This window comes from Pleurodeles waltl, chromosome 9 (assembly GCF_031143425.1).
Source record: "Pleurodeles waltl isolate 20211129_DDA chromosome 9, aPleWal1.hap1.20221129, whole genome shotgun sequence".
NCBI lineage: Eukaryota > Metazoa > Chordata > Amphibia > Caudata > Salamandridae > Pleurodeles > Pleurodeles waltl.
Genome location: NC_090448.1, coordinates 789,672,316 through 789,687,086, shown reverse-complemented (window position 1 = coordinate 789,687,086; position 14,771 = coordinate 789,672,316). Strand labels below are relative to the sequence as shown.

Genomic DNA, 14,771 nt, shown 5'->3' with positions numbered 1-14,771 from the left:
GAGTATAGAAATACAAAGAGATGTAAATGTATATACATATGTACAAATGTAAAACGTAAATGACTACAGGCTTCCGGGGAGGAGGGAGGCTGCTTGTGAATCTGCAGCACTACATGCCACGAACAGATGTACACTGGGTAAGTGACATTTTCCATTCGATAGCATGTGTAGTTGCAGATGTACATGCTATGCATAGACTAGAAAGCAGTTAGTCCTCCCATAAAGCAGTGGCTAGCCTGTAGGAGTTGAAGTTGTTTGAAATAATGTCCTTAAGACAGCCTGGCCTACAGTGTCTTGTTGCTATGAGAAAACATCAACACAGTAGTGTTTTGTAAATGTATGGGGAGTTCACCATGTGGCTGCTTTACATAAATCAAGCATTGGTATGTTTCCTAAAAATGCCATTGACCCACCTTTCGTTCTTGTAGAATGTGCTCTAGGAGTGATCAAAAGTTGTCTTTTTGCTTTGATATAGCATGTCTGTATGCATCTAACAATCCATCTTGCTAAACCTTGTTTTGATATAGGACTGCCTGTATGTGGTTGTTGGAAAGCAATGAAAATTTGCTCTGTTTTCCTAAAATCTTTAGTTCTGTCTATATAGTACATAGGAGCGCTTTTGAGATCTAGGGTATGAAGAGCTCTTTCTGCCACATAGTCTGGCTGTGGAAAGAAGACTGGCAATTCCACTGTTTGGTTGGTGTGAAATGAAGGTACTACTTTTGGTAGAAATTTTTGATTTATTCTAAGTACATCTTTGTTGTGCTCTTGGAAAAAGGTTCTTCAAGAGTAAATGCTTGTATTTCACTAACTCTTCTTAAAGACGTAATAGCTACAAGGAAGGCGACCTTCCATGTTAAAAATTGAATTTGACAAGAGTGCATGGGTTCAAAAGGTGGTCCTATGAGTATGGTAAGTACGATATTTAAATTCCACAATGGAACAGGTGGTGTTCTCGGTGGAATAATGCGTTTTAATCCTTCCATGAAGGCTTTAATAACAGGAACTCTGAATAGCGAAGTATGTTGAATAGTCTGTAAGTATGCAGATATTGCAGTAAGGTGTATCTTGATGGATAAGAAAGGCAAATTTGATTTTTGCAAATGAAGTAAAGAACATACAATATCTCGTATAGATGCTGTAAGTGGATCAGTGTTTTTAGATCGATAGTGGTAGACAAATATTTTCCACTTGTTTGCGTAGCATTGTCTAATAGTACGTTTACGTGCTTGTTTAATTACTTCCATACATTCTGGTGGAAGTTTTAGGTAACCAAATTCTATGACTTCAGGATCCAAATTGCTAGATTGAGAGCATTGAGGTTTGGATGCCCGATTTGACCTTTGTTCTGTGTTAACAGATCTGGTCTGTTTGGGAGTTTGGAATGAGGTACTACCGACAGATCTAGGAGTGTTGTGTACCAATGCTGGCGTGCCCATGTTGGTGCTATGAGTATCGTGGTGAGTGACGTTTGACGTAGTTTGCTGACTAGAAAGGGAAGGAGTGGGAGAGGGGGGGAAAGCGCAGGCAAATATCCCCGACCAATTGATCCATAGAGCATTGCCCTTGGATAGGGGATGTGGGTGACTGGATGCGAAGTTTTGGCATTTTGCGTTTTATCTTGTTGCGAATAAATCTATGTCTGGTGTTCCCCCCCCCCCCCCACCCCCCCACCTTTGAAAGTACTTGGGAGTGAATCTCCCATTCGTGTTTGTTTGTTGGTGATTTCTGCTTTGGAGATCTGCCAGCTGACTGTCTATCCCTGGAATATATTGTGCTAGTAAATTAATTTGATTGTGAATTGCCCATTTCCGAATTGTTTGGGCTAAAAGGGACAGCTTAGATGAATGTGTCCCGCCCTGTTTGTTGAAGTACAGTAATACATGGTTGTCATGTTGTCTGTTTTTATGAGAACATTCTTCTGTTTGAGAAAAGGTTGACATGCTTTTAGGGCAAGAAACACAGCTAATAATTCTAAGTAGTTTATATGTAGCTATTTCTGTTTGACATCACGTTGCCCTTGAATGGTCTCATTGTTTAGGTGAGCTCCCCAACCAATCATTGATGCGTCTGTTGTGATTATGGTCTGAGGCACAAGGTCTTGAAATGACCGCCCCTTCATTAGATTGCTCCGATTCCACCATTGAAGGGATATATGTTTTTGGTGGTCCATCAACACTAGATCTTGAATTTGACCATGTGCTTGTGACCATTGTTGTGAGAGGCACTGTTGGAAGGGCTTCATGTTTAGTCTTGCATGTGGGACAATCGCTATGCAAGATGCCATCATTCCTAGAATCTTCATGATAAATCTATGTATTGTTGATTTGGCTGTATGAGTGGAATGAGAGTTTGTAAAGCTTGTATCCTTTGTATATTTGGATAAGCGAGGGCTAGTTGAGTATGTAGGATAGCACCTTGGTAAGGTTGTACCAGTGCTGGTTGAAGATGTGACTTATGGTAGTTTAGAGTGAATCAGAGGGTGTGCAAGGTTTCTATCATGTAACAAGTGTGTTGTTGGCATTGTGTAAAATTGCTTGATTTTATTAGCCAATCGTCTAGATATGGAAAGACATGGATGTGTTGTCTTAAGTAGGCTGCTGCTGCTACTACTGCTAGACACTTTGTGAACACTCTTGGGGCTGTTGTTATGCCAAACGGCAACACCTAGAACTGGTAGTGTTTTCCTGCTATGACAAACTTGAGGTATTTTTTTGTGAGCTGGATGGATGGGTATGTGGAAATATGCATCTTTGAGAACTAAAACAGTCTTGTAATCTTGTTGTAGTAGTAGTGGAATAACATCTTGCAGAGTTACTATGTGAAAATGCCCTCACAGGATGTATAGATTGAGGGGCCTGAGGTCCAAGATGGGCCTGAGGGGGGCGTTTTTCTGGGGAATTGGGAAGTATAGTGAGTATACTCCTGTTCCTTGTTGAGACTGTGGAACTAATTCTATTGCTTGTTTTAATAGTATAGATTGTACCTCTTGTAATAGAACTGTGTGTTCTGGGGACAATTTGTGGTATTGTGGTGGAATGTTTGGAGGGGTGGAGATTAATTTTAGGCAATAGCCATTACGGGAAATTGATAATACCCAATTGTCTGTAGTGATATTTTGCCAATGAGGGTGGAATTGCTGTAGTCTTCCCCCCCCAAGGAGATGTGTGGAGTGGAAGGGAGGGAAGGAAGTCACGGTTTAGGTTCTGTTGTGGTCTGTTTAGAGGTTTAGAATTTACCTCTATTCCTGAAATATAGTCCTCTATAGGATCCTCTAAACCCACCTCTTTGATATTGGGTTTGTTGTCCCTGCTTTGTTTGGGAGGTGGAAGCATCTGAGGATTGTGGCTTAAAACCTCCTCTAAACTGTGGTCTGCGAAAGGAGCCTCTATATGGGGTGGTGTATAAAGTGCCCATTGCTTTCACAGTATCTGAGTCCTTCCTCAGTTTCTCAATAGTGGTGTCTACTTCTGGGCCAAAGAGGTGATTCTTGTCAAAAGGCATATTAAGTACTGCCTGTTGAATTTCTGGTTTAAAACCAGAGGAGCGCAGCCAAGCATGTCTTTTAATTGTGATGGCAGTATTTACACCCTTGCAGCTACATCAGCAGCATCGAGGGCTGATCTTATTTGATTATTGCTGATAGCTTGTCCCTCTTCCACCACTTGTGCTCTTTTTTGATGCTCCTTTGGGAGATGCTTTATAATATCTTGCATTTCGTCCCAATGAGCCCTGTCATACCTGGCTAGAAGTGCCCGAGAATTTGCAATTCTCCACTGATTTGCTGCTTGTGTGGCAACCCTTTTCCCAGCTGCATCAAATTTTCTACTCTCCTTATCAGGAGGCGGTGCGTCTCCGGATGACTGGCTGTTTGCCCTTTTTCTTGCCGCACTGACTACTGAGTCTGGAGGGACCTGATGAGTGATGTAATCTGGGTCAGTAGGGGCCTGCTTATACTTTTTATCAATTCTAGGGGTAATGATCCTAACTTTGACAGGTTCATTAAAAATTTGCTCTGCATGTTTACTCTTTCCTGGTACCAGTGTCTCCCAGTGTTACCAGGAATGGTTAGACAGTGTATTAAAGAAAAAGTCTTCTTCTAATGGCTCAGAATGCATGGTTACTCCATGATGGGCTGCTGCCCTAGATTTTTCTTGGGTGTATGCAGTGGTGCCTTCTGGAGGAGAAGGTATTGATGGATAAATGTCTGGATCATTGTTCAGGATGAGATCAGGGTCATGGAGGTCCCAGGGTCTGCTGTATCTCCATGTGAGTATAAAGAATGTGCTGGAGAAGGCAGTGGTGGTGGGCTATTTTGAGGTGAGAAAGAGAGCAGTGGGGATTGAGGAGAAGTATGCACCTTTGCTGGTGGTTGCACAGAGCCAGTTCCACTTGGAAAGCAGCTTTCTTTTGGTTTTTAAAGGAGGTGCAGTGATGATTCTTCCTGTCTCCTTATGAATATAGATTCTGGACTGTCTCTCATCCATAATCTGTAATATTGGTTCAATCTCAGGCTGTTCTTCAGAAGTCCTATGAGATTCCATGATTGGCCTTGCAATCTGTTTTAATTTTTTGGAAAGACCTTGTTCCTCTGTATATAAGGTTTTTTTCGGCTCCGAGGTGTGTAGCTTTTCCGGTCCCAAAAAAGTAGTCTGAGGTCTTGGCTCCAAAGCCGATTGCTGAATTTTTGATTCCGAGGAATGGGGTGTTTTACTGGAGTCTGAAGTGGTGCTTTTAACGGATTTACTCGACTCCCCAGTGGACGGAGGAGTGGCCTTTTTCAGCACCTACCCCTAAGGACGGTTGCCAACAGTCTTTTTTTCGGGCTGAACCATGGCCTTCCGGCAGTTTTGTACCCAAGCCCTTTGAATGTTTTTTGTGCAGTGGTGTAGGGGCAGACGTACTCACATGCTGGCCAGCTGTGATGGGTCTGTCATCTTCCGATTCCTGTTCAGAGTCTGTGTCTTGGATGGAGACTGCTGTCTGCGCCTGCTCTTCCTCCATGATGTCGATGTTCACTGCTTTTTGACGCCATTTCAAGTCTTCGGGCTCCACGATCTCTCAGGGTCTTCTTCGATTGAAAAGATCGACAGGCCTCACAATCTTCCTCCCGATGGTCTGGAGAAACGCACAAATTACAAACCAAGTGTTGGTCTGTATAAGGGTACTTCACGTGGCATGGCACAGAGAGCAGAATCGGAATGGAGTCCGATCCATCATGCTTCCCATATGGTAGGCCCGAACAGGCCCAAGTTGGGCGCACGCAGGGCGAAAAAGAAGGTCTCGACCGTACTACTGGTTCTATGCTAGATGGGAAACACGATCGAAACAATACCGACGAATAAGGTTATCTGAGGTTTTCCAAATCAAAATCTCGGAGCGAGAGGAAACATGTCCGAACGCGACGCAGAAAGAAAACAATCTAACAATTTTGCGTACTGAAACCGAGAGGAGGAGTCACTTGATCCTGTGACTCCGAAAAGACTTCTTGGAAGAAAAAACACTCGTAACACTCCGAGCCCAACACTAGATGTCAGAATAACTATGCATAGCATGTGTATCTGCAGCTACACATGCCATTGAACATATACATATAAATAGGAGTCAAAGGCCACAGATGAAGCTATCAATTGTGGAGACACACACTTGTTTATAATTTGTTGTTCACCAAAATTATTGATCATTAGGGCATAATGACAATTAGCACCAAATAAATGACAAAAATGAGGATTCTTCATACTTTAATGAAACAAATTCTGAGGAGTATCCAAGCTATCATTGAATCCAAAGTACCATCAGATTATTTGCGGTAATATTTTGCATAAATGTGAACTGATTGTTTTGCAGCTGCAGGGCAAATGCTAGAACAGGGATGTTTTGTAACTAAGCTGAAGTAGGTACTTTTCCAGTAGACTGGTGAGTGCAAGGCTCCCCAAAAGTGAACTCTTAGCATTTAGGTAACTGAAGTCAATTCAAGAATCTAGCTATCTCGCTATGATCTATGGCACAGGTGCCCCTTCGTTCCCAAAGTGACATAGGTGGCAGAAATCTGTTTAACATGGTTTGAATATTTAGTTTTGCCTGAATATTGTTGTAGAAACTGCTGAACATCCAAAAAGATTTTTCTGCTGTTGCAGTAGGGTTTGCAAAGAAAAATGACAAACTACCTGGTTTTAGATGGAAATCTGCTATTTGGAAGGAAATAATAGCAAGCACGAAGGACATCCTTTTATGATAGAGACCTCTGTCTGCAGATTCCTTACCTTTGAATATTCCCCAGGCGTCATCATGGATTTAGATGTTTCAGAGCAGTACCCTTGTACGCTAGTAGGTTGTGTCGTTCGGCTCTGTGCAATCCGCGTCATTTGAAAAATTACATGCATGGTACCTATATAGGGGTCATCACCTCGTACTGCCGTCAGTTCTTTCCTTTCCGCACTAGATTGTGCTGATCCATGAAGAGCTACCCTCAGCTGAGTTTTTTTTTTTATTTACTTTTGTTGAACGTTTCTTTAGATATTCTCTTCTGGTGTGATAGGATGTCTTTGAAGAAACAGGCTGCTTTCAAACCATCTGGTACCTATCGGGCAAATGTTTGTGACCGACTCACACTTGGTTTGTTTGTGGTGCTTGGAGAGAGACCAGCAAGGACTGCCACGTCATGCACCCAAAGGTGCTGGGGAAGCAATCCATCAAGCTCCTCGTCATGTGACATCAGACGACCGAGCAACACTCAAGATCTGAGTCGCGTGGATAGTCCCAGGACCGTTCCCAGCTATTATTGTCCCACTTAAAATTGTCAGGTAAGTCCCACAAACATAAGTCGTTGAAGAGGTCTTTAACTTTGCTGCGCTCATCGAAGTCTTCTGACGAGGCGTGGGAGCATAGACGCTCCAGGCCTTGCGCTTTAGCTGAGCCTAAGTGTGGGTCCACTCTGATCCACACTTCCTGACTTTCTTGGAGCCACCCCTGTCCAATTTAAAGAATTTTCTGAGGCCATGTACTTCATATATAGCCTGTCCAGTCCCTCTGAATTGCCTTCAGCACTTCTGGAGTGTGTTCAGGCCCACACACTCTGGGAGCACTGGATCCCTGTCGGTGGGTTCACCTTCGACACCAGTCAGGCCCCACGTTGGATCTAGAGCAGAGCAGCCGGTGAGACTGAGAGCATTCTCAGCACCCGCTCTAGTACCACCCCCGGTGCTGCAGATGGTCTTGGAGGAGACCCAAGCCATACTCTCGCAAACTATTGCTGATGAGAGGGACGCACAACCGACTCGCTGAGTAGAGAGATTTCATTGTTGGTGGCCTTTATGGACATGCTCTTTGATGGCTCTTGTCTTTTTGGAGAGAAGGCAGACTCAGCACTGGAGCGCTTTAAGGACAGCAGAGCTACAGTCTGGCCTTTGTCTTGGCTATGACCCCTTGTCAGCCCCAGTCCACCTTCTGCCCCTTTGCGGCCACGGAATAGGGTTCTTACTGTGACCTTACACTCCCAGCCACCACAGTCAACAGGCTTTCCAAACTTTCCATGGCAGAGGATGTAGGGTCCCATAGACCAGGGGAGACAGGCAGCTAGAGGCTGGGCCAGACCACCACCACACCACTGCCTCTCAACCCCTTTATGTTGCCCTCCAACCATCATGGGCATATAGTGGGGGGGTCGGAGGTGGGGGGGGGGCAGGCTATGGCATCACCTGTACCACTGGCTGTCAGCGACTTCAGATCGTTGTGTTTTAAAAACCAATAAAAGGGCTACCTTATCCCCTTTGTGACCACTCCACCAATGCCACCAACTTTTGACTGGCTGACAGAGGACAACTTCTCCTTGCTCCGTCAGGAACAACCGACTTTCTTGGCCAAAGGAGCCATTGAGGGAGTGCCATCATCAAAAGTACGTTGTGGTTGCTATTCGTGCTTCTTTCTGGTACCGAAGAAGGAGGGAGGCCTTCGTCCTATCCTAGATCTGCTCTTTCTCAGTCTTGTTTCTGAAAAAGGAGAAATTCAAAATACTCTTACTCAGGCAATTTCTAACTGCCCTAGATCCAGGATATTAGATGGTAGAGTTGCACTTGCTTAATGCATATTTCCACAACCCTGTCCTGCCTACCCACGGTGAGCCAAGAGCACTTTCAGTTTGTCATGGTCCCCTTCAGCTCCACTAGCGTCCCTCCGGTGCTCACAAAAATGATGACGGAGGTTGCAGCTCTTCTGCGGAGGTCAGGGGTTCCAAACTTTACCTACCTCGATGATTGATTGTTGAAGGTTGGGTCGTTGTCCTCTTACTGGCCTCTTCTTTCACTTTTTTTTTTAAACATACTGGAATGAGGCTGGTGTCTTATTACTTTGGTGCATCTCTAGTGTCTCCTCGCTGCATTGTCTTTCTCCACCTGAGAGTTGTGGAGGTAGAACATACTTGTTAATGTTTGTTTAATAAAATAAAAATACAAAAAAACATGTTTTCCAATAGTTTAAATGTATAAAGTACAGTACAGTAGTATCTTAACAGCTGTTGTGTTTAAACATTGAAAAAAGATACAAACACCATGGTCCGGTATCTCCAACTTCACCCACATGGCTGCTGTACCTTGGGATTCAACTATGATAGCAGCTTATACATTTCAGGTGTCCGAGGGGCCTCATAGTTACCACCTGTCTGACGAGGGTGAAGCATTTCTCTCGCGAGAGCCCCCCTTCGACTTTCGCTGAGTGTCGCGGGAGGACATATGTACGTGTTATCCTCATGTAGTCATTTTTTTTTTTTTAATACTGCCCTGATTTTCTCGCTCTTCTACACAGGCGGCTCCAGGGTACCACATGGCAAAGATGATCATCAAATTAATTACGTCTGTTGGGGATGTGATCAACAATGACCCTGTGGTAGGAGACCGCTTGAAGCTCCTGTTCCTGGAGAATTACCGTGTGTCTCTGGCAGAGAAAGGTAAGCGAGAGACAGTATGTTATACTGGGGAAGGGGCAGAGTCTGACTGGGCTTAGAAGTGGATGCCTTATTGTACGTCTTGTAGTGACTTCTTAAAGGGCAATAATTGAAATGCTAAAGAGAGACATTTGCATACTTGGGATGGTTCATGAAAATGAGCGGGCAATGTAACAACTCCAGGTGTTTATCTTAGCCATTTCAGAATTTCTCAAAGCTTTTACGCCTGTGGTATGGGTACTGTAGTGGTTGCTAAAAATGCCCTGCTTGAATGTAAGGATTTCTGAGAGTTATCTATAGTGGTTCCCTTTGTGTTTGATAACCCTATTTTTTTTCTCCAAAACTCACCCCTCCCCAGTGGTTCCTGCTGCTGATCTGTCGGAGCAGATCTCCACCGCAGGCACCGAAGCGTCTGGAACAGGGAACATGAAGTTCATGCTGAACGGAGCCTTGACCATTGGCACCATGGACGGGGCCAACGTGGAGATGGCTGAGGAGGCTGGTGAGGGGAACCTCTTCATTTTTGGCATGCGAGTGCCAGATGTGGAAGAGATGGACAAAAAAGGGTGAGTATGGGACAAGAATGACTTCCATCATAAGCTACTGTTTGCAATTCTTTTCAGTCTCTCTCTGACTCGTGTCTCTCGCACTCCTTATGAGCATTTATCGCGTTGCCCCACGCATCACTTTTTGAGTGCCCCCTCACTGTCACGGTGTGTAGCAATTGAAGCCCACCGCCTGCCTTATTTACTTCCACATGCTTCTTATCCTCGACATCCATAACCGCGGTACTCCTATTCTTGGCAGTGGGAGAATTGAGTCAAACTGGTGACCAAATGGACACTTCGCTAACGGGAATGTTATGCAGGTATTAAAGCATCTGGAATAAGAGACGCCACTAATTCGGGTAGTACAGCAGTGTCATCACATGTCAATAGGTTTATAGCGTAAGTGTGTTTGCGGACTAATGTCATCTTAGTTTTCCACACCTTTGGTACGTATTTTCCTGATATATTCTGCCACTTTCAAAGTGATTTTAACTGCATATCTTGTCATCCTAACTAGGATGGAAACTACTTTTTAGGCCCAAATCCGGATTACTGCCAAGCCTACATAGAGTGGCACTGAATTATTGCATGTCCCTGTCTCCATTGATATCGGCGATTCTGGCACAGCTGCCCCGTTTCATTGTTCCGTCTGGCTCTCACCCTTGGTCTCTTTGTCTCCTGCCGATTTGCATCTCTGCAGTTACAATGCGAAGGATTATTACGACCGAATCCCCGAGCTCCGTCAGGTCATCGACCAGCTCAGTAGTGGATTCTTCTCGCCCAAGCAGCCTGACCTCTTCAAAGACATCGTCAACATGCTGATGCATCACGACCGGTGGGTGCCTGGCTGGGAAAAATCAATGTGCATCAAGATCAAGCATGTGCTTCCTCTTGCATGCAGTTGCTTAACTGGTCTGTTCCTCTTCCAGGTTTAAGGTGTTCGCCGACTATGAGGACTACATCAGAGCACAGGAGAAAGCGAACGCTCTCTACAAGGTGAGCACATGCTTTGAGGGCAGAGAATGGGCCATAAGGGTGTCGGGGTGATTGGGAGGTGTTCTGCCTGTATAATAGTGGCAGAACAGTAAAGTAGAGAAGATGGGCGTGTGCCAGAACATTAGCAACACAATGTTTGTTTTGTACATCTCTTTTTCAAAAGTACTTTCCTATTAGATGTAGATTTTCTATTGTTGGCTCCAACAAGGGTGATGTTTTTCAAACAATACTCAGGACAACGAGGACCAGATTTAGGAGGACCAGATTTACCAACCCTGTGCTGGTGCAAAGTCACCAAATTTGCCGCAAACCAGTGCAAAGTATTGATTTGAGATATATATTCCAGAACAAAACAACGTTGGATTGTTGTTGCTTAAAATGAAACCAGTGCAGTGCGTTGCTTTACTTTCCATCCCGTGGGTGGTGCATGGGCATTACTGTGCATTCACCCATGTATTTGGACACAAAGCCTGATCTACTAACACTTGGAGTTGGGGCTTTGCACCAACGAGTTAAACCTACTTGAGTCGGGTGTATGGAAGGAGAAAAGTTTTTTTTTTTTTTTTTTTTTTTTTTTTGTCCAAAATGTTCTATCTTTCCACATGTGATGCACATCATGCATTCAAAGTGGGGGAAATGTCAGAGTGAATGTGAACCTATTGTTTTGTACTGAAAGGGTACCCCCCTAGGACAAAAGCAATGCTAGGTTCACACAGTGAGAACTTAGCCCTAGGCAGCCAGAACCTGCTCCAGGACTGCGGGAGAGAGGATCAGTGCAGCTCTTTGTGGATAAGGAGCTGTACTTCTCTCTCGCTCTCAGTGCAGCAACTTTAGTTGATCTGTGCATTGCATGAAAAAAATTTCATTTGGTTGAATATTCCTGTCTTGCAACATTTTAGTTACGATGTTCCGGTACGTTGCAACTTCATTACAGAATCAAACGTCTTGGGTATGGCAGCACTTGTTACCACCACCCTCCTCCTCTGTCTTGCGCTGACACTGAGGCTATCCACCTCCGGCTTAGAGGTCCACGTCCCTTGTCTCTGTTGCAAAGAACTGACTGGTTAAATGCCCAAGCTGTAGAGCTTTAGCTCTTTTCTCCTTGTACAGATTCTCCTCTTTCTTTCCTCTGCTTTGTCTTCTTTTTTGGTTCCTCATTGCCTTATTTTTATCTCTCATTCCTCAGAACTCCAAGGAATGGACCAAGAAGGTCATCATGAACATTGCAGGGTCTGGCAAGTTCTCCAGCGACCGCACCATTGCTCAGTATGCCCGTGAGATCTGGGGTGTCGAGCCCAGCACCCACAAAATACCTCCTCCAAACGAGCCACGCGAATAGATGATCCTGCCTTCAGTGCCGCCTCCTTTGCCCCAAGTGCTCCAGGCCCTCACTGTGGATGATCACAGGATTAGAGAGGGGGTGTGAGAGAATGAGGGGCATCACGTACACGGGAGGGTAGTGCCAGCTTCCTAGAGACTTTCAGTGATGCTGCTTGATGTTTATTTTGCTTTGAGTGTAGTGGGAAGAGGAATGGTTGGAGCAGTTACTTGAAGGACAAGGGTTGGCAGGGGCAGTATTCAGAGGACAGAATATGTGCCCCCCTTTACATCATATCACACAAGTTGAGACGCCCCTTGATGAGTTGACTGAGTATAACTCCACAGTATTCAGATCCCAAAGCTAGCAGCCTTGCTTGTCACAGTGGATCGGCCTCGAGTGACGCAAGGGCCTGCATGGGGAATAAGCATTGAGTGAGGATGGCGATATTTGCCATCCTTTTCCGAAATGGTGCTTTCATTCACAGAGGAGGGAATCTTGCGCAGCATGGTCCTCAGTGAGACCCCCTCGCTCCGTTTTCAATCCAGTTTTCTCTTAAGTAAAGGTGAACAACTGATAGAAAAAAAACTTTTACTGATCATGATTCGACGGAAATCATGTTTTTTTTTAAATACCTTTTAACCAAGATAATGGATCTTATAGAAGAACTGCCTTTATTTAAGAATGTGCCCTTTTTGTGTGGGGTGTCAGTGCATGGAGTTAGAACCCTGTTTTCTGCTCCTGTTCTTGGCGACCTAGTGGACTGTATTTTTTTGAAGGAATTTGTGATTTTAAAATTGATTTTAGCCGAGTTGGGATGGCTGTCCTGTGCCGTTTCTACTAAGTTGTATCTAGCTCACGAAGTACAATGTTTATTCATTCCCACATGCTCTCTGATAAAACGGCACGGAAATCTAGGACCCAAGATTGAATCGGTCTGGCATTTCGTGTGGGCATCACCCTCTCCTGTACAAAATCCCCCCGAGCTCTCCATCTTTCCCTCGTGGCCATGCCTGTGTTGGACATTCCTGCATGCTGAATGTCACGTGGAGCTGAAGTTTTCGGGAGGTGGGAGAACGCGCGAAAATATCCGCCAGTCCAAATGCTGCAACAAAGACACGAGACTAACAGTGAGCCAGCTTACACGAGCTGTCCCCTTCAGTCCCTCTTGTCCTAGCTCGCAATCAAGGTCGAGGTGGGTAAACTGGTGATAAAGTTGGACGTGCTGGTGTCTGCCGTCTCACCAACAGAGGAGTGCGCCAAAGGCACTGAAATCTTGGGAGAGGAGTGCGGTCTCTTCACTACTCTGTATGTTTCATGATATTATTCCTGTTCAATAAAGTATTCAATCTTATGGAATGCACAACTCGAGTTTGCCTGTTCTTTCTTCTGAACGCCACCAGAGGGCGCAACTGTATTGGATGCGTTTGGGAGCTAGTGCCTGATCTCAGTTCAATGCCTTTTAGAGTGTTTTCTGTTTCCATTCACTAGGTAGTCCTTTAAATTGAGGCCTGTCTAACCACAAGCTTACAATCGTGGAACCCATCGTTACTTTTATTAGTTCATCTTGTATTCTAAACTGAGCATGCATTATACATTACAAAAGGATACACAATCGTACAATATTCGTGCATAGTAGTTAATATTTTATGTCGTCTCCCTGCTCTCCACATCTCCTACCCAACTGATTGGGCTAAAAACACCGGCCTTAGGCGATTTCATTTATTGTTGTACCAGCCGGGACAGTAAAATACCGGTGGTGCCGGTAGAAAACCGGACAGACGGCAGCCCTACTTGTGAGCCTTTCCCTGCAAACCTGAGCTCCTTCCCACTGTAGATGTCGCCATACCCAGTTCTGGTTTTTGTCAGCCTGTCAGGTAGTTGTGGGTTTATCTGGCTCCAGAGCTGCTGCTTTTGTTTTTTTTTTGTTCTTCCATATAATTCAAGTGGCATGTCCTCATTACATTGCCTGCCACTTTGGAATGGACTGTTCCCATGAGGAACTGGGTCCATATTGATTTGCTTAAGGCAGGCTTCTGTGTAGCGCGGCATGGCAGACGAAAAACGACAGGGTGGGACGTTACCTTGAGCGATCGTCAGTGGTTAGGCCATTTACAAGCATTCTCCCATCACCGTATGTTAGTTGTCTCACAGGCTCTGTTTTTTCCTGACTCCTGCCTACAGGATCTCAGAACACTTCAGGGGTTAATTTAGAGTATTTTTTTAATCGGGCTTTTCTCCATAGAATTTTATCTCTTCGTGATATTGAATGCCTTACATCTGGCGCTTCTTCACCTTTCCTCACGTGAATAGGATTTTCCGGAATATGTCTTCACCTTTCCTCACTTGAATAGGATTTTCCAGAATATGTCTTCACTTTTTGCAAAGAGCCCCTCCTGTTGGAGGAAGAGGGCTGACTCTGGCCCACATAATTTGTGTGGTCTGTTTATCACCCTCACATTCGGAGAAGGAAAGCACATTTTGCCAAAATATAACAAAAAAGCTCACAAGGGAATTCGCCTTGGGGGCAAACTGAAAGGTTTCCGTGTAGAGGAAGAACTAGCATAGGCTGGCCAAAAAGATACCTTTTTTGTTCTGTCAATGCACACCTGAGGGAAGATTCCTGAATAGGAAGACTAAGTGAGAAGAAGCGGTGTTTCCACCAGCAGTCGGGCCAGTCTCACAATTCCTGAAATAGCCACTCAACATCATGTATTTCACTGTTGAAGCAAGGTTCTATATAAATGTGTGCACTGTTGACAGCTAATTGAAACCCAGGTACAAAGACAGCACCTTTTAGTGGCAAAAAAGCTGTAGATGTTGAACCACACTCTGAAGACATTTGAGACAGATGCCCTTTTTTGCATGATTCAAGCAGATAAGCAACAAGACACTTAGGGGCATATTTATACTTGTTTTGCGCCAAATTTGCGTAATTTTTTTAACGCAAATTCGGTGCAAAACTAACTTC

General features: G+C 44.6%; 1 protein-coding gene across 1 annotated transcript in view; it reads left to right on the top strand.

Moving 5' to 3' along the window:
• Positions 1-13,166, top strand: part of PYGM (glycogen phosphorylase, muscle associated) — a 152,604-nt gene extending 139,438 nt beyond the window's left edge. Inside the window, exons 16-20 of the mRNA XM_069208006.1 lie at positions 8,800-8,941; positions 9,297-9,504; positions 10,187-10,321; positions 10,416-10,482; positions 11,669-13,166. Of these exons, the coding sequence (XP_069064107.1) occupies positions 8,800-8,941; positions 9,297-9,504; positions 10,187-10,321; positions 10,416-10,482; positions 11,669-11,821 (705 nt within the window). The 3' untranslated portion in view covers positions 11,822-13,166. The remainder of the gene's footprint in view (positions 1-8,799; positions 8,942-9,296; positions 9,505-10,186; positions 10,322-10,415; positions 10,483-11,668) is intronic.
• Positions 13,167-14,771: the final 1,605 nt, after the last annotated feature.